At 51.8% G+C, this 19,549-nt stretch overlaps 5 protein-coding genes across 5 annotated transcripts; 2 read left to right on the top strand and 3 right to left on the bottom strand.

The window, feature by feature from the left end:
* Nucleotides 1–919: 919 nt before the first annotated feature.
* Nucleotides 920–2,616, top strand: J4E93_007089 (uncharacterized protein; the record flags this gene model as incomplete). Its single annotated transcript, XM_049344999.1, has 5 exons — nt 920–1,064; nt 1,116–1,377; nt 1,431–2,008; nt 2,062–2,240; nt 2,311–2,616. The coding sequence occupies 5 exons, from the start codon at nt 920–922 to the stop codon at nt 2,614–2,616; spliced, it is 1,470 nt and encodes a 489-aa protein (XP_049197924.1).
* A 1,246-nt stretch (nt 2,617–3,862) lies between these two features.
* Nucleotides 3,863–4,847, bottom strand: J4E93_007090 (uncharacterized protein; the record flags this gene model as incomplete). Its single annotated transcript, XM_049345000.1, has 3 exons — nt 3,863–4,278; nt 4,337–4,716; nt 4,765–4,847. The coding sequence occupies 3 exons, from the start codon at nt 4,845–4,847 to the stop codon at nt 3,863–3,865; spliced, it is 879 nt and encodes a 292-aa protein (XP_049197925.1).
* Nucleotides 4,848–5,538: 691 nt separating this feature from the next.
* On the bottom strand, nt 5,539–7,556 carry J4E93_007091 (uncharacterized protein; the record flags this gene model as incomplete). Its single annotated transcript, XM_049345001.1, has 5 exons — nt 5,539–5,672; nt 5,721–7,270; nt 7,315–7,322; nt 7,395–7,417; nt 7,478–7,556. The coding sequence occupies 5 exons, from the start codon at nt 7,554–7,556 to the stop codon at nt 5,539–5,541; spliced, it is 1,794 nt and encodes a 597-aa protein (XP_049197926.1).
* A 645-nt stretch (nt 7,557–8,201) lies between these two features.
* On the bottom strand, nt 8,202–9,142 carry J4E93_007092 (uncharacterized protein; the record flags this gene model as incomplete). The annotated part of the gene is made up of 2 exons (XM_049345002.1): nt 8,202–8,914; nt 8,962–9,142. The coding sequence occupies 2 exons, from the start codon at nt 9,140–9,142 to the stop codon at nt 8,202–8,204; spliced, it is 894 nt and encodes a 297-aa protein (XP_049197927.1).
* A 739-nt stretch (nt 9,143–9,881) lies between these two features.
* J4E93_007093 (uncharacterized protein) lies at nt 9,882–11,443 on the top strand (the record flags this gene model as incomplete). Its single annotated transcript, XM_049345003.1, has 4 exons — nt 9,882–10,069; nt 10,118–10,543; nt 10,597–10,846; nt 10,895–11,443. 4 exons carry the CDS (start codon nt 9,882–9,884, stop codon nt 11,441–11,443), a joined length of 1,413 nt encoding a protein of 470 aa, XP_049197928.1.
* Nucleotides 11,444–19,549: the final 8,106 nt, after the last annotated feature.

Raw genomic sequence — 19,549 nt, forward strand, 5'->3', positions numbered from 1 at the left:
CGGAAGCGGTGCCGTGCTGACCATTCTGGAACAGGCTGGCCGTCAAATTGGTATCGCCAATCAAGTTCTTACTGGGTACTTTACCCCTCTTGGCATGTCCTCGGGTTGAGGAAACTCACATCGAGTATGAGATGTCATCGTGTATCATGCGCACGTCGTTTGGCTCCGACTTACAGATTTCTTTGTCGCATAGCGCCGAACACACATTACGCAGATACGTGTGTGTTTCATGCCCACAGTCATACGAACAGCGACACAAAAGCGAATCTGCGTGGCGTACTACTCTATCCGCGTACCACAACTTTAAGGACGATTCTTGATTCGTTACTGAACCTCGTATATGACCACCAACATCGCCCGGGTGCGGGGCAAAGGTCAATGCACCCCTACCCCAGCACAACTCTACCACAGCCCTTCCAGTTTCGCTGTCTCACCTGCATCCAGTTTGATGATACGAGCCATGATGCGCCGCACAAATCTGGGGTATATAGAACTAACGGGCATGTCCGCACGCCCCGGACGCCCATCACTGCTAGCCGCCACTGCTAGCCGCCACTGCTTCGTTTATCTGTCTAGTGACATTCCCTCTACTTCTGCTAGAGCTGCAGTTTGAAGTGTGATACCAAAGATGGCGCCTGTTGGCGCTGCGGCGGCTGCGAGGCAGGCGGAACCGATATTGACGCGCATCGTTGAACAGGACCAGATACCTTGGTACAGAAAGCGAAATTTGAGGAGGCTGTATGCACTCTTGCTGCCGACGTGTATTGGGATTGAGATGACTTCTGGATTCGATTCGCAGATGATCAACGCAGTGCAAATCGCGCCAACATGGCGGCTCTGTAAGTCGAGGTTTCGGCCACAACATGCCGTTGCTGACAATGTAGACTTCAATAACCCACAAGGAGCGCTTCTCGGTATCATGTCTTCAGCATACAACCTTGGCGCGATCTGCGCTCTTCCACTGGTACCGTACGTGAACGATAGATTTGGCCGACGATGGGCAATCTTCTTAGGCTCTTGGATTATGGTCGTAGGATCTGTAGTACAAGCCTTCTCCATCAGCGGTAGGACTGAACGTTCAATCATTAGATGAAATTTATATTAACACATCGTAGCTGGCATGTACGTCGGCGCGCGCTTCATCCTCGGTTTCGGTATACCCTTCTGCATCATCGCAGGTTCATCACTAATGGGCGAGCTTGCATATCCAAAGGAACGACCCATCATGACCTCTCTCTTCAACGCACTCTGGTTCGTAGGCTCGCTCATAGCAGCAGGAGTCTCATACGGCACCCAAAGCCTGAAAGACGACTGGGCCTGGCGCATACCTTCGCTACTCCAAGCCGGCCCATCACTACTCCAAATCGTCTTCATCTTGTACTCGCCTCATCCCCACTGCTTCCAAAATCTTACCAAGCTAACCTGCCCAGCATGATCCCCGAATCCCCACGCTTCCTCATCTCCAAAGACCGCCGCGAAGAAGCCTACGCCACGCTAATAACCTACCACGCCGAAGGCGCCACCACCTCGCCCTTCGCCGCCGCAGAAATGGCCCAAATCGAACACACGATCCGCATCGAACTCGAACATTCCAAACGCTCCTGGCGCGAAATGATCGCTGTCCCCGGTCTACGCAAGCGCGTGATAATCGGTTCTTTCCTCGGCCTCTTCACGCAGTGGTCTGGAAACACTTTACTCAGCTATTACCTCAACCAGCTGCTCAACATGATCGGGTACGACGACCCTGGCTTCGTCGGGAAAGTGAATGTCGGGCTCAATAGCTGGAATCTGGTGAATGCGGTGTGTATCTCGCTATTGGTGAGACGGTTTCCGCGGAGGAAAATGTATCTCATCTGCGCGAGTAGTCTGTTGTGTTGCTATGTCGCGTGGACGGTGGCGATGCAGCGGTATACGGCTACGAAAAGGATCGAGCCGGCGAGGCTGACGATTGCGATTATCTTTTTGTATCAGATGTGTTATAATATTGGGTATAATGCGTTGACCTACAGTGAGTTGGTGCGAGGGTATTTGATGGGGAAAAGGATGCTAATGGACCCGCAGCTTTTTTGGTCGAGTTGTTTCCATTTGCGCAGCGCACAAAGGGAATTACTATCTTTCAGTTCTTTAGCCGTACAGCGGTTTTCACGACGACGATACTTAATCCTATTGGGTTGAAGCATGTTCAGGGTAAATGGCTGATTATGTATTGTGCTTGGTTGGGATTCGAAATTGTCTTCATCGTAGGTTCTTCATCTCTTCTACCCAGTTTATCTCTTTTATTCGAGTCTATGCGTTAATGCATTCGCAAAGTACTTTATGTTCCCCGAAACCTACGGCCGCACTTTGGAAGAACTCGCGTTCCTCTTCGAAGACCACGCTCTTGCTGATGAAGCGACGACGCATGTGGAGAAGCAGATGGAGTGGGCTGAGAGGCGATGGGGCCGGATTGATGAGCGCATGAGTTGGGAGATGGATGTTGTGGTACCGAGCAAGGCGCGTCATGGTCAAGGAGAAGGAGGCAATGATGTAGGGACGCTGGATGCAAGAGAAACGGTTCAACGGCATCAGTATCGGAGGCGGAATAGTAGCTGGGAGGATCTTAGGCAGCGGGAGTAGCTATAGTGGTACGTCTTGTTCGCACTTGAACGTTATGTACACTTCGTCTGGCGCCATACCCCCTGACTCCTCGCGATGCCATGTGGTAGTCTAGCAAGTGAACCTGGATTCAAAGGAGTCAAACCCATCCCGGATTCCCTCAATCGCTTCCACCTCTTGCTTGGACGTGTCGTTCGCCGCGTTATCTGGGCATATTTGATCGATACCGCTGGAACGCAAGGGTTGGACCGGGAAGTTATCGAATACCGATACCACCATCAAACAACCCAAAGGTATTGTCAGCTCATGAAGAATCGAGTATTACAGTGGTAGTGCACGGTGAACGTTCCCATCCACCCCCGTAAAATTCTTGTACCCAACATGTTCCGGCGGGGTCGGCCAACAAACCTACCCCTCATCAGCCAGCCCCACATCACACTCAAACACCCACACACGAAATTTCTCAACCAATCTTTCTGTTCATCGCCATCGGCCACGTGCAGGGCCGGACGTAGTCGGTATATACGATGTAATTTCCAAATTGCCATCGGTTTTGTAGTGTACGTCTTCACAGATTCCCACTTCCAGCTTGCCCCCGCTAATCACCATATAGGTAGCGGTTATCACTCCGGATTCTGATCTCAAAATCAGTGTCTTCCGGCAACCCCGGTTCGATTCCGGGCAAGACCTTCCTTTTGCCAATCTGTGCGTCATTTAGAGTGTTGGGTGATGCGTGAGAAGAAGCTGGGTGTTCTTTGGGATGTTGGTGATTTTTTTGCGGACAGGAGGGACGGCGACGAGGTGGATGCGCACTGTTGTTGGATGATGGAGTAGTGCTTGCGAAGAACTCCAATGAAAGGAAAAAGAAGGGTTATGAGGTAATGTACTATGTTGAGAAGTGTTTGGAATTAGTTGTCGTTGTTGCATGTTTTCGGTGTGGATGATTCTCTTTTTATACCACTACCACTCTGTAGGCTGTGTCCAATGTAAACTACCGCAGATCGAGGCCGGTAACCAGCGCGAAACGGAGTTACACAGCAGAATCATCTAAAAGCGCCGACTTATCTCTGTCGAGGGAATAAAGGGGATCTGCTCGCACCGAGCGTGGCTTGGCTTTGCGCAGCGTACCTCTAAACACAGCAGTAAAGGTCGCATGTAAATTTTCGCAACTTATGCTTCACTGCAAAATCTGCGCTCTGGTAAATATGCGAAGGTCTTTTGCCCTGCACTGCTAAGATGAATTCAATTGAAACCCAACGTAACCACCCTACGGCGCCTTAACGCCCTTCCCACTGCTCCCACAAACATCCATCCACCTCTCCGTCGCCTCCTGTATAACATCCATTTGCATATCAATCAACTTCGCCAGCGGCGTCGACGGCGCGTTCTTTCTCAAAACCTCATTGCCGGGCTCCAGCAACAACTTATTCACATTCAGCTTAACAGCACCAGATCGTATGCACCGTTGCATGACCTCAGGCGGGAAGTCGTTGGTACCGTGCAGTGCGACGAGGACGCGCTTGTTGATTTGCTTGTCAATCGCTTCGAGGCGGTCGTAGTGTAGTTGTCCTTCTTTCGGTCCGGCTGGACCGTAGTCACCGTGGACGTTGCCGATTGAAGGCGCGAGGATATCGACGCCTGCGGCGATGAAGTTGTCGACGTCTTCGGGGGATGTGAAGAGTGCTGGTAAGGTCAGTATTTATTCCTCATTCCAAATCACATGAACTTAGGCATGGCATACCTTCAAGATCTCCCGTATCAGCAATACCATCCTCTCCACCGTTTATCCTTCCGCTCTCTGCTTCTACTGCGATACCCTTGTGTTGGCATTCTTTGGTTAATATCCTCGTCTTCTCTAGGTTTTCGGCTTCGTCGTAATGTGACATGTCCACCATGACTGAGTCGACAGGGAGTGTCGCAATGATTTCCCGGATATGCTCGACATCTTGCGCGTGGTCGATGTGTAGGGAGAGAGGTACCGTGGCGGTCTTCACGGCGTGCGCAGCCGCATGCGCGAGGAGGGGTAGTTGTTTCAGGGTTGATGGGAAGAGTTGGATGATTAGAGGCGATTTTCTTGACTCTGCTGCACGAACGAGAGCTGTGAGTTGCTCGACGTTGTAGCTGGTGTACGGTTAGCATCGTGATTGTCATCTGGAGAGTGTTGCGTACGCGATTGCGGCCATGACGCCGTAGTTGCCTGCGGCTGCGGCATTGAGTATGGCGAGCGTACGGTTATCTTTGCTGACTGGCATGGTGGCTGTAGAATGATGTATATTGATGATGTCTTTGATGTTCTACTGTATTGTTATGTATTGTTGGGAGAATTCGAGCGCATTCAAATCACTATGTCGGAATCGTCTCGGAACTGAAGCTATTATCATGTCCCTGCAGCTTATTGATTCGGGAAAGCCGCGGAGTTTGAGAGCTATTATTGGTGCTCGTCGCGAGCAGCTTGGATGGCCTTGACGGAGTTGCGAGCGACACCGCGGGCACGATGGAACCGCCCGATGGGCCTTAGCCGATGTGCCTCGTAACGAGGCACAAACGTCCCAGAGAGGCGATCGGCCCTCCAAGATGTACCCCGCTTCTACTCCATCTCTGCAGGGAATTGCACGACGGCGAACATACACCTCCGTGTGGGGTCTGTGGGGAAGGCGAACCTGAATAAGAGCCTGCTCCGCTACAACATCCGACTTCTGCCTCGCAACGTGACACTCCGACCTTGTCATGCTTTCCTGATCTTGGCCCGGATACGAGTCATGCGACCAACTCATCGGAACCAGGCCTGCATCGCAGTGGAGTCAAGGCGAGTGCGGCTGAACATGCGGCTGAAAGTCTGTTTTCTTGCGGTCCGACACATGCCGCATTGCCGCGATGACGAAATTGACATGCACTCATGGGGGAAGATCGGACCTGAGTTGCATTCGGCACGATAATGGAAGGTTATGATTCGGCTCGCCAATAGCTGGTAAGATCCGTGAGTAATGTCTTGGGTGGAAACTTGGTGATGTCAAGTGTCTGTTCCAAGAGATGCAAGATAGCGGTTTGTTTGACAGGGTTCTGAACGCATAGACCAGCTAAAGACTGTAAGCATGGTTTTGGATGATGTGTGTGAAGGAGCTTACCAGCATAGATAGACTTGAAGTTGACCATGGCACTCGCGATATCTCTACCTTGATGCGTTATGGCTATGCCGCAGATCATGTCTACACTTTCGTCCAAAGTGCGCTGTCGAATTCTAAACTCGTCCACGCCTCCCATCGATGGCTGATTGATGAGAACGATGATCCGTGCAAAATGAAAGGTTTGCATGGCAGCTGCATACGAAGGAGGATGGATCCAGATGGGTGTGAACAGAGCGCCTGGTCCAGGTGGAGGGCCGCGATGGATGGGTTGAAAGGACATCGGGAGCGCCGCATGCCAGTCCTCTAGCGCTTGTAGGAGCTTTCCAGCTTGCTCGATGCGCGTGTTCAGATCGTACTTCTTTTCGTTTGCTGCAAAGTCCACACATCTTCCACATATGTACACGATTCGTAACGCAAGTTCATCCGGGGTGAGATCCATCAAACGCTTGGTAGGCCGCCAGATAGTGAGGACCCGTCGTCCTTCGCGGAACGCAACCCATGTATCTTGCCGTATCCAGTTCCACCAGGCAGCTCTCCGGAGCGGATCTGGGGACTCTCCGTTGTTATTCTGACTCCGCTGTATCCAGAAAATACCACGAAGATGTCTCTCCCAGGCTCCATTACTGTACTGGCCTTCAGAGTCCCACATCTCATATGTGCTGATAAGAATGGAAGTTGATATGATCTCCCTCGACTTATTGTAGGATGGATAGAAGAGATTCTTCGATAGGTAGTGTAGAGTCTCATAGTAATACTGCGTCGCCACCTGAATTAATGGGCTATGAAGTTGTCTGGTCCTGCCATCTTCAGCGCCTGGTTCCGGATCATGTATGTTGAGCCGACGAAGCTGTGGCTCGTTTAGAAGTGCCATGTGCCGCGCCGACACGGCGAGCAAAGATTTCAAAAGGCCAACATTGTGGACCGCTAGAGAAGGAACAGTGTATGTGAACTGCTTAGAAGGGTCGTTCAGGTCCAAAATGGGTCCAACGACATTGACGTAGTGTTGGAAGAGCACAAGCTCGTCGTCCGACATGGGTATGACATCGATACAGTTCCACGGCTCGTGTCCCGATGGATCGGCATCTTCCGTTCGTTCATATGAAAGCGGATGCCGATCAGAGCTTGCTCCATCAGTTGCTGGGCTTTGCTGTCTCGACAAGTTGTTTCTGTCTAGGTCCACATTGAGATTGTACTTGTCGATATTGTTGATGGCATCTTCAGCAAGCAGGTCGTAGTAAGCTAGAGGTGCGGAATTGGGAGAAGGTAACGAGTTGATGACCGTCGATGGCGATTCAAACAAGAGCTCGGGAGAAGCGTTCCAGAGCTGAGGATCAATCTCAGGTGGGATCGCTCGTCTGGCAGGCGCCGGTGATGTAGTGGCAATAGAAGAGGCATCCTGAGCCGGCGACGTGTCAGACTGTACAGAGCCAGATGCATTGCTTGCTGCACCTCCAGGAGGGTCATTGGGTGATGGCCATAAGCACTCTCTGTCGGATTTGCTGCATGTTGCGCATCGCGGTCTTAGCTCGTCACATTTCACCCTCCTTCGTCTACAAGTTAGGCTGTCTGTGTTAGCTAGTGATCAACTAGGTACTTTGCACGCTGGATCTTATCAGGCTAGCGAGCTTTACCATGGGGTGATACGGGATAACACGTGCTGGGGGAACAGCTTACCATCCAGTTGTCGTACGTAAGCCCTGCAAGAGACGCGTCTAGTCAGTAAAGGTCTCACATGCAGTGGAGATAGGCAAACTTACTCGCGCTCGTGAGGGACGGGGTTTGCGCGGCTTGGGATTGCCTGTTGACGATGCTTGCATCACGAATGATGTTGCGCATGCTGGTGGAACTTCGCTTGGCCCTCGAGGATCCGCTTCGGCGGTTAGGCCTGCCGTGGGGAACGAGTCTCTGACCAACGGGACAGGCTTCAGACTAGTCCAGGATGACACAGCGCATGCGGAGCCCAGTTGTTGATATCTCGCGAACCTAGGAAAGGCGATCAGACGGTGGTTGGGAAACTGTGGCAATTTCGCAAAAGGCCCGCGTCGGATACAGTTCTAGGACCCCGCGCCAGTCCAAAGCACTGTCCACCACCGGCAGAAGTTGGGAGGCCTGATGGCCATGATACAGTCTTGAAGTCTGTTGAGAAGAAGTGAAGAAGTTGCGTTTATGCAGAAAGGAGGTATTTTGATGATAATGACTGGTTGTGTACGATGCCAGGACGTGCTTAGTCAGTCGTGGTTGTTGCGCGTTCCGGGTTCTTTCCGTTTGAGGCGGATCGATCCATCCTTCAGTCAGCACCACCACACCATCAGCACCGACTCCCACACCCGTATCAATACCGGTATACATCACTTTCGTCTTTCCAATGGGTATGAAAATTGGAAGAAAATGCGTTGAATTGACTCTAGATATATCCCAGCCAGCCGGCAGTTAAGAACTCCACCCAATGCATATGGCGCGACGAAGAAGCAACCAAAACCTCTACCAGGCGCCGACAATACCCGCAACAGGAATATCAATACCCGTAGTGTAACTGGCACTGTCTGAGAGCAGGTACACATACGCGCCGCCAAGTTCGCGGGGGTCGGCCAACCTAGGCATGCCGCCATAGTACTGCATCTTCAAGTTCCAGTCGGGCGCCCGCTCAACGTAGTAAGTCATCTGCGTGCGCACAAAACCCGGAGATATCGAGTTGACTCGGATGCCGTGCTTCGCCCATTCCATCGCGAGTGTGTGTGCCATATTGCGGACTGCGCCCTTGGTTCCTCCGTATGGCGCTGATGGCGCTGCCCTGTTTGGCCGGTAGGACGTCATGGACGCTGTGAAGACGATGGACCCCTTGATACCAAGCTCGATGAACTTCTTCGCGGCTGCCGTTGCGCAGAAGTATGCGCCAAAGACGTTGAGGTTGAAAAGCTGCTCGAGCTGCGGGCGGTCGAAGTTGAGTGCGGGCTGGTGCTTGGTCATTCCTGCGTTGGCGATCATACCGTCGATGCGGCCCGATTGTGCCACAATTTCGTCAATGGCTTTGATGACGCTCTCCTCAGAGGTGACATCGCAGTGCAGGTAGTGTACGCGCTTGGGGTTTGCTTGTTGCAGCGCCTGGAACTCCTCGCCGGGTTCGAAGAGGTCCAAAGAGTAGATCTCAGCGGCTTCGTTTGCGAGGCATACTGTCGCGAGACCAAGTCCAATGCCTAAAAGGTCAGCATCTATCCGCAATCTAGATTCGACATGCACCGACCTCTGTTCGCGCCGGTAATAGCGACTACTTTGCCCTTAAGGGTTATCTTCCAGTCAAAGTCCTCCTTCGGCTCAGTCGTAAGGTAGACGGGATTTGGGACACTTTGCTCGACTTGGGCATTGGCGGCCTGACCAGCAGGTGCTGTCTGGTCAGATTGCGGTGTGATGGCAGAGGGAGACATTTCCGATTGGTCTACAAGGGTAGGCTGCGAAGGTTTGGGGATATCTGGAGAGGCAGGTCTCGCGAGAGAATGGAAAATCGAGTTACCACCACCACTTCGCTGGCACCCCGCATGTTTAAGTACATCGCATTTAGGTACCCCACAAAGGCATGTGGCGACCGAGAGCTGTTGATCGGTACCAAATACACCCCGCGGGTGAGAGCGCCGCGAACCAGGTCCACAAGGCCGGGATGTTGTTGAGACTCGGCTCAAACCATCTTCGGAGGCGCGATGGCCTCGTGGCGAGCATACGCGCCGACGCGACGAACACGTGAGCTTCCGACCTTTTGCCTTCGCTTAGTGGCACAAAGTTCGCCTCGAGGCACATAGCCGGGCGCGCAGCGAGTTCATGCATGGAACACGTTCTGTCGTGTTCCACAACCAATCGTAACCGTCAAGTTATCGGTGCAGGCGGGTCTGTAGCGGGCCTGTAGCGGGCTTTCGGCTCCTAGTATGCGACCTGGGCACCTGGGGTAGGGAAAAGGGCCGAACACAATCTGGGGAGGTCCAAGCTGTTTTGAGCCAACATCATCAAAACCTGTGGAGGTGAGGTATCTTCCTTCTATAAAGCTACACGGGTGTCGCACCCATCTGGAGATATCCGCAACGGTTACCGCAACACTGCAAGTCGGTTCCTTCCACTGCAGCTTCGTTCCTGTTACAACGCTGTCGCACCTGTCAACCAGCAGATCAGGACACCATGTCGTCGACACGCCACTCTCAAGATCCAGTCGACTTCAAAGAGATGGACAGCACGAAGCATGTCGAAGTTACTGAGGACTTCACATGGACGAAGGATGAGGAAGCCAAGTTGGTCCGCAAGATCGACCTGTTCCTGCTTCCCACAATTTGGCTGATGTACCTGCTATCGTACATGGATCGCACGAAGTAAGTTGAATTTCAAGTGATGTAGGAGCGATGGCTAACAAGATCCAGCATTGGAAATGCGAAAATCGCCGGTATGGCTGATGACCTTTCCCTCAGCTCCGAGCAATACTCCATCGCATTGGTTGTATTCTTCGTTACCTACGTCGTCTTCGAGCCGCCATCCAACATGCTGTTGGTCCGCCTCAAGCCTTCCGTCTACCTGCCCGCCATCATGATCATCTGGGGAGCATTGACATGCTGCATGGCCGTCATCCACGACTTCAAGCACCTTGTCGCACTCCGGATCCTCGTTGGTGTTTTCGAAGCCGGTTTCGCTCCGGGTATCCTCCTCATTATCTCGTCCTGGTACAAGAAAGATGAGCAGTCGAAGCGCTTCGGTGTATACATGTCTGCGGCTATTCTCAGTGGCGCATTTGGCGGTCTTCTTGCAGGTGCCATTACTGGCGGCATGGAGGGTACTGGTGGCCTTCGCGGGTAAGCAACAAGCTCGAATATAGGACCAAACCTCAAGGCTAACACTGTATTAGATGGCGATGGCTTTTTATCATCGAGGGAGCTGCGACTATTGTTTGGGCTATCTGCGCATACTTCATCCTGCTGGATTTCCCCGCCAACACCAAGCGACTCACCGACCGCGAGCGCTCTATCGCTATCGCACGCCTCAAGGAGGGCGGTGTCCAAACACATACCGAGGGCGATGAGAGGATGGGAAAGGGAAAGTCCTTCCGTCTGGCTATCTGCGACTGGAGAACTATTTCTTTCATCCTTGGTTACATGGTAAGTAATGCCGCGCGAATCATGAAGAATTCGACTAACAGATGCCAGGTCATTGTCGGCTCCTCCACCCTCTCGTACTTCTACCCAACCCTCATGACTGGTCTCGGATACACCGACACAGTCACCGCTCAATACATGACCGTCCCCATCTACGCCGTCGCCTTCGTCTGCACAGCAGTCACAACCTACTACGCCGACGCCATCTCCAACCACCGCGGTCTCGTCATCGCCGGCTGGCTCGGTTTCGCACTCATAACCTCGATCTGCGTACTGTTCGTCTACGAATTCAAGGCACGATACGCACTTCTTGTTCTCATGGCCGCTGGACTCTGGTCCTCCAACGCTGTATCGCTATCTTTCGCTAGTGCGACCTTCGGATCCATGCAGCCGGAAGTTAGGGCTATTGCGATTGCGCTTGTCAACGCGATGGGCAACCTTGCGCAGATCTATGGCGCATACCTCTTCCCTGCCGACGACAAGCCAAAGTACCTCATGGGCTTCGGCGTCATCTCTGGTATGCTGGGTCTTGGCATCGCGGTATACATCTCCCTTCACATCGCTCTGAGGAGGAAGGAGGGAATCACAGCATTCTTTTGAGATATCTCAGAATAGCTATTGATAGGAGGCTGGGTGTCACCAGTCATGCTTGTCAACATGTATATATTATGACAGCGTTCAAATTTCATGGCAATGATCACAAATATGATCACAAGAACGACCGCATGTGCGCAGGTGATGGGTGACAAAACTGACGTGGCTCCATCATGCATCAACAGCATTCAGTAACCTTCTACTTTCATATTCCAGGAGTACGCAGTCACAACAGCCCTTCGGTATAAAAACGATACTAACCTCCTAGTGCCACAAAGTTTTCTGCGATAGAACTTCTCATACCGCATACTACACCACCCGAGAAAGGTACAAGCAAAGCGCAGCAACCCAGAGTTGATTCTAAGAACCAGCATCTCTCACAGCACGAATAGCACACCATGGGGCTATTCAACTTCTTCAAAAGCAACACTCCACCTCCACTCTACCATCACGGCGAGCGAGGAAGTGGGAACGAATACCTATCGCCAATGCCTAGCGAGCAAGATCCATCGATCCACCAAGGCAACGACCCCAAGACTATCAAGAAGCGCGTAAAAGAAAGGGTAGATGCCGAAATCTGGATCGAGCGGAGGAAGGCACAGATGGAAAAGAGCGAAAGGATCGAAAAGAGATGGCGTGAACGTATGAGTCGAGATGCAGAGTACTTTAAGCAATCTGGACTCAACGATAAACCTTTACCACCAACGCTCAGGGCTCAGCTTGAAGAACGTGGTGGCTCTCGCGATGAATCACACGGTGCAGGGCATTTTCGCCTTGGAGACCACGGGTTTGCTGGCATGGCTGATGATCCTCGTGCTTTGGGATTTATGCCCATGGGTCGTCGTCGCGGAGGAAGACGTAACCCAGGATGGCCAGACCTAAATGGTATGGGCCTTGGCGACCCTCCTGTTCCAGATCATAGCGTTGGGCGGGGGGATAACAGTAGAGGAGGAGGGGGAAGAGGTCAAGAGGGTGGGCGTGGCCCGCGTTGGCCTGCTGGAGGTGGGAAGGCTTCTGCTTGGAACATGCATGATTGAGAGGAAACTATTGGATGTTCTAGTTATGAAATAGCCTCACTGACCGATATGGGATCGATTCTATGCGGCCGAAAGTTCTACCTCCATCTCTTTATCTCCTAGCTTTAGATTGAGTGCTCTAGATTCTTTGTATCTTTACCATTGCACATGTCGGTGCGACGTCTACACGGAATCGAATTTTACTTAATGAATGAACAATGTCAAGATCGAAAAGAAGATTGAGAAGATAATGCGCCTTGGCTGGGTCTGATGCTGCAATATGACAGCGCGGAGCCGATTTGATGAGGTGTCTTCCAAGGTTTGTCTTGAATCAATGACACGCTGTCTCCTTTCACGCTGTTCTATCACGGTCAGGGGATGCCTATAACGAGCCGCACGAAACAGCTCTATCTTTCTACATTACACTCTCTCACACTGCGCTGCACAGGGAAAGTCGCCCGTAAACACCTTTAGTTCAACAGCAGTTCTGCAAATCAAGATCCATTTTCCAAGTTAGCAAGCATGTATTCCGCCGTGACGCACGGAAGACCCAATATGCGCGCGATCGATAGGGAGATCAGGGCCGAAAGACGCCGAGTGCTTACTCCCGAGGAGCAGGAGGAGAAAACGGCGAGGGAATGGATCAAGCACAGAACGCAGATACTTGGATTGCACAACACAACGAGAGAACGACACGGTCTTCCTATAGTGGAGGGTGAAGTGGCAGCAAGCTTCGTACAGCGACCAAGTGAGCTCGAGGCATACCTTTTCAGAACAGCACAACATGGCGAGGACGGAGGTGTATCACAAGAGGAACTAGATCGCAGGGAAAGGGTAGCTTGGGGTGACTATTGGAACGACTGGGCCAATGTAAACCCCAACTTTCCTGGCTCTGGTAGAGGTAGAGGTTTTGGACGTGGGGAAAGGGGAGGATTTGGGCGTATGGGCGGTAGTATGAGTGGTGGACGTGGGCAATAGGAGCACCAGAGCTTGCTGAGAGAATATTTAATGGAACCTATCTTCGTGCCTATTAAGTCTGTGCAACTTACAACTTCTATTTACTTGCCTGATCGTCTTCGTTTCGATGCAGCCTATGTCACTAGTATTATTTTGGTATGAGTGAACAGCTGCGCAACATCTAGGGGCGTCACTCGATAGACTTATGGATAACGGATGAGTATTGTGATAGTGACAAAACTGTTGATGGCTTCTGTGACATTTTGTCCAGCTGACGAGCGCAGCTGTGTACGTGGCGTTACTCTATGTCTCATTAACAGCACATGATCATGCTTCACAGCTACAAGTTACAGCTGCTTCGTATATAAGATCTCTCTCCCAAACTTAGTGCAGCTTCCTACGATCCCTCCTTATACATCAACGTACACCAAATAAGCTACTTAGCAACAACTCCGGCTTGATGCGGTCACCATAAAACCACACCTTTTACTCGAAAACATGATTCCGGTCATGAACCCGCCCTGGGGTAGACGTCGTCCCTTCGAAAGAGCACAAGGCAAAAGTCATCTTTTTCCCACTGACGAAGAGAAGAGAGAGACAGCTCAGGCGTGGGTAAAAGAGAGAAACAGGTTGCTTGTAAGGCACAATGAGCACAGGAAAGATCATGGTCTTGAGCCAATGCCAGCCGATCGGGCCCAACGTTTCGTCCAGCCGCCGAGCGAGTTAGAAGCGTATATCTTCAGTAAATATCGGTCCGACAATGGGTTCAACAGCCCTCTTTACCGTCGGGTCAGCAAAAGAGACCGAGCCTCGGCGCAAGCGGAATACTACGAGTTGCTGACGGAAGCATATGGTGATGCTGAAGAGTGGGAGAAGGTTTACGCTGATCAGTGGGCCAAGCTCTTCAAACCGCCTCGCCTCCATGGAGTGGGCGAACGCCGCAATATGGGGGGGATGTTCGATGATGATGATGACGATGACGATGACGATGACGAGGCTTATGGGAATGTAGAGCGTGGAATGCCTCGCGGAATGGGCGAGCCAGTGGATGGAGCTGGAGGTTTTGGAGGTGGGGCTGGTATGCGTGTACCCGGTGGTATGGGCCCTGATATTCCCGGTGTGGGCTTTGGTGCTGGCTTCGGCGGTGGCAGGAGGCGTGGGCGTCGATATTAAGCTCTGCCGCATTCATTCCAAAACAAAGACATCTTTTCTAGTAGTGATCATGCATGGATATCACTTGCGGTTTCCACAATCAGGTTCTGAAATCAGCAAGCCAGACCTCTCGCTCCTTCGCGGCAAATGCTCTTAAACAGTGAATGATGTTCGTGTCACGGTTTTGTTCCACCCTTGGAACCGGTCTAAAGTTCGTTACTGATAGAAGCCTACCTGGGTATCTTGAATTGTTTGACAGCCTCCATTGATAGCTATCTGTACGACTTTGTTGTTAAGTTTACCGTATTCCTCTAGCCTCTAATGATGGAATAGTTGCACATCAATTTGGCCATGACATCCATTCATAACTGTCTCCATGAATAACTCCATAAATGACTCCAAGAATGGCTCCAAGTATGACTCCATTGAGTGACTCCACCGATGACTCGATGAATTCACTGCTCGTGTCTTGAACATCGCACTTGGAGCGCCAGAAGTTACTTCACATGTGCTGGCGATAAAATACAACGTTCTCCCCTGCTTGCAAACTCGTCAAACATCTTGGAAAGACTTCTCAATCATCGACCATCCGTTTACTGTCATACTCGCAACTGGAAGCACTGCACTCATCAAACATCATGTTTTCAGGCCTATTTTCCTCCCGGAAGAAACCCTACCCTAAAGCCACAGCGGAAGGAAAGAAGTCAAAACCACCCAGAAGTTCTTCTGAAAAGACAACAAGAGACCGCGGGTCGGACAAGCGCAAATCATCACGCCGCGTATCGGTTGAACGGCCGAAATTTCCTGAAGCACCTATGCCACCGCTCTCGGGTGGCGCATGGAACAAGCCCGCAACAGATTCTGAGCATAGTAGCTCGCGACGGGGCCACTATACGTCCACCCAGCGGGATGGCGGCGTAGCAGGAGGCAGCAAGAGCCGTCACCGGCGTGGCGACCGTAGCGATAAGGCCCCAAGAAACGACAATAGCCGGAACTATAGCTCTCGCCATCGATCAGAGGATCCAGGCGCGAGCCATGCCTCGTTCTCTCATGGCTATAGGAAACACGAGCAATATGAGAAGTACCATGGGGAGTTCGACGGAGGCTACGACAGCGATGAGATTTGGCCCACAGATCCGGCAATCAGTGTGGGCGAAGCAAACTGGAGGAAAGCAAAGGCGGAGAACAGGGCCGGCCCAGCGATAGACAGAAAAGGGTTTCCGATATATGTCCCAACCGAGGAGAGTTTATATACTCAAGGCCAGGAAACTTTCCACACTGAACATGTGTCTCCGAGCTGGAAGAGAGATTAGGGTAAAGCTTGAGCTTCGTGGAATGGTTGATTGTTGTAGTAGAGAAGACAGGCTCTCATACTATTGGTCTAGACATCTCAGGGTAGATCGTGAACGTAGATGTCTGGAATGGCGCGTGTCGTATGCCCCCTTGAGTTCGTCCGCGGAATTTCAAATGAGACTTGATAATACCGGTACACCGTGTCACTTTGTAGCGAAAGATGATAGTAAGACTGGTGAAGAATGACGGTAGAAGACGTAGCTTATCAAGTTCCACGTATGCTTAAAGGACTCTCGTAGTTGTTACTCATACCAAGCACGTAGTGCGATTCACGCGTCGCTTCTGTCATCCGTGAGTCTTGCTTTACTCACTAATATATCGACACTGTCAAAGTCGACATTGACACAATAAGTGAAGGCGGTTCAGGACTCCATGACTTGCATTCAGTCGAGGATGACGATTCACATGAAGCTCATTCAAATATGCCGTGGGACACCTTGCTTTCTCTATCGCTGTCCAGCATGCTGTCTTTCTGATAATCCAAATTCGAAGATATTCTTTGATGCACAAACTGCCCCCAAGTTAACAATGAGCTTCTCCGCGACCCACGTAAATAAAACAGCAAAAAGATGGATCCGTGACGAAGAACACGGCGCTGAACGCAAAGATCTTCGCGTCAAGAAACCTGAAGACTTCCACAACGACAGAACGAAAGGTCATAAAGCAAAGAGTCGCGAACCAAGTCAATCTACGTCTAGTATACCGGCATCAGTTGCCCCACTGCTTTCACCTGCCGTACATGCACGAAGCGCGACTTCAGCAAGTGCGGCACCAAGCCATCTCCAAAGGACGACCTACTCACGACCCGTACCCGGGGATATAACTTACAGTCAACATGCTGTGAGACCCGTCAGTGGCGCTCAAACTCAAGGACCCACAAGACTGAATCTCACGACTCCATCGCACACCCGGAGCGTCGCTCATAGTACTCATAGCACCTACCCCGCGAGCATGATCAACGACGCTAAGAGTTATATGAGCACCAGCAGTGCCGTGCAAAATACCGTACCTCCAGTCCGTCACTCACATCCTCCGCAAGATGTACCATCACCGTCCCAAAATTCGAATGGCTCTCGCACCCCAAGCGTTGCAAGTGTAGCTCCGAGTACGGCCTCGGGGAGGCACCTGGCTGTGCTTCCGTCAAGAGATAGCTCTCGCGCACTGAGCGCTGTAGGCGCCACTCCCAGCAAGGTATCCGAGACATATCCGTCTTTGCCTCCCTCACGAGATAGCTCTTGCGCCCCTCCAAGTAGGGTACCCGAAAGCACGACGCCTGCGTCTGAGTCAAGACTTCTAACGTATCGCGCCCCAAGCGTTGTAACCGTCACATCAAGTACGATATCAGACCAGCACCCGCTTTCACATGCGTCAACTGCTTCAAGCGTTATACACAGTTTGCAGCCGTCTCGTGCTCCGAGTGTCGCTAGCGCCACCCGAAATACGGTATCGGAGGACCGTCGTGTATTACCCACGCCTGAATCTAGCAGTCCTAGTATCGCACCGAGCGGCGTCAGCGTCAAAAAAGAGTCGCCGGAATACCTGCAAGAGAGCCACACCCGGGATCTTTCGCGAGCGCCGTCCTTACAAGCCCCATCTTCACGAGCCCCATCGTCGCGACCTCCATCGTCGCGAACGCCTAGCGTAGCACCAAGCATTCGAAGCGATTATGTCAGCAGCACTGTCAGTGCCGCTCGACTCCAGGCGGACGAAGGGTACGCTGAATCTGTAATCAGCTGCGCCCCAAGCGAAGTGAGAAGCAGTGCAAGGAGCTGTAGACCAAGTGCTGTTCCGCCCAGCGAAGTATATACCTCTTCAGTCTGCGGAAGAGCTCCCAGTATCGCTGCAAGCACCAGGAGTAGTGTCAAATCGAGTCGCAACGAGCGAGATGTCAGCGTCGCACCGACAGCTAGAAGTCGTGCGCGCGAGGAAGACTACGAGCCGAGAACACAAAGCCAGTCGACCTCGAAGCGAGCCTCGAGTATCAAACCTGATCGGAGTGAGCGAGGCGGCAGCATCGCGTCAAAAGCCAGGCGTTATATCGAAGTGGATGACTATGAGTCCAGTGGCGAACGCGAGCCGACTTCGAGACGAGCCTCGAGTAAAGCAAGCAGTTCTAAAAGTAGCCGAAAAGCATCTCGTGATGACCGTGGTCGTAGTACTACATCTCGCACTAAAGGGCCCTGCAATGAGTTAGTCAAGGTGAAGGTGACTTACGAGGAACACGAAGACAACAGAACCAAAAGTCGAGCTCGATCCGGACGTAGCGAATCTGCTTCCACACGTCGGAGCAGCTCGTGCTCAAGCACCGAAACCATCCGAGCACTCCGGCCAGGCAAAGACAATGCGCTGGTAGCGTACCGCGACAATGCCCTGCATACTGCCGAAGCCTCGAAAGACTATGGGCGTCGTAAGTCATCCAGACGCAAGAAGAGCTCGGCAATGAGCGTCGTTTCGGTTTCCACCACCGCTGGATTGCCTGTAATGCGCCCAGACCCATCGGATAGCGAAGCAGAACAGGCATCTGGGAAGAAAGGTCAGCGGTCGCATCATAATAGACAGCAGCAGCAGCCTTATCACCCACAGCCGTACACGCAGCCATATCCACCGCAGTATGCGCAGCCTTACCCCGGACAGCAGCAATATCCCCAACAGCAACCACATACCGCTCCCGGTGCATACGGCTATCCAAACGAATATCCGCAATATACACACTATCAGTATCCAAATCAGCAATACCCAAACCCGCGGTATACACATCCACCGCCCACTGCTCAATCATACTTTCCAACTGCGGATGCAAGTTATCCGTCGCCGTACGTGAAACCTACGCCTCAATACGGAACGGGGTATGAAAAATTGGGCGAAGAACTTGAGCAAGGTCGGAGAAGCGGACGTTTACCCAAGGCCAGGGATAGGCGACATGAGAAAGTGGGCCGGCCTCGGAGGACAACTCGCTTGGAGGGAAAGTATGAAGAGCCACCAGAGGTATATGAATCGCAGTATGATGATGGCGAGTTCCCTGACCGTTGGTTTGACAATTAGGCTTGATGGGTATCCGTGGTTAATGGGGTTAAAGGTTGAAGTATATCAGGTATGCCATGGCGTACGCTGTTTCGTAAAGCAGGAACGAGAGTTGCAAACTAGGTGCTGGATCATCTGGGAATCTCGAAGTAGAGGAAGGCGTAGATTTGGTGATCAGGTAGACTCATCGATAGGTGCGTTACGCAAAGACTGGCTTGTGAGTCACTTTGCGTTAGTCATGCAGAGCATCTCGTTTGATACAGAATGAACTTACCCTTGCTATCATGCTCTAGACTGCTTCTCGAGGATCTTGCACTTCGCGAAGTCAACACGTATTGTAGTGCGGTGTGATACGTACAAAGTTGCTCATCGCTGCCATTGTGATCGATATCGCCGTGTATGTCACTCAACGTTGCAATGGAAGGGACAGAGCAATAGAGAACTTGAAGCCAGTCACCGAAGTTAACCCCAGAAAAACATAAATGCAAAAACCATAAATGCCTTGACTGTGAACTTTCTGAACGACGTATGTCGCACGGCCTGCCAATCTTGTCAATAATATGCACATCCAATGTCGACCCTTGAATGCACGATGTCACATACCGTCTGCGAA

This window comes from Alternaria ventricosa (genome assembly GCF_023758065.1).
Source record: "Alternaria ventricosa strain BMP 2768 chromosome Unknown scaffold_12, whole genome shotgun sequence".
NCBI lineage: Eukaryota > Fungi > Ascomycota > Dothideomycetes > Pleosporales > Pleosporaceae > Alternaria > Alternaria ventricosa.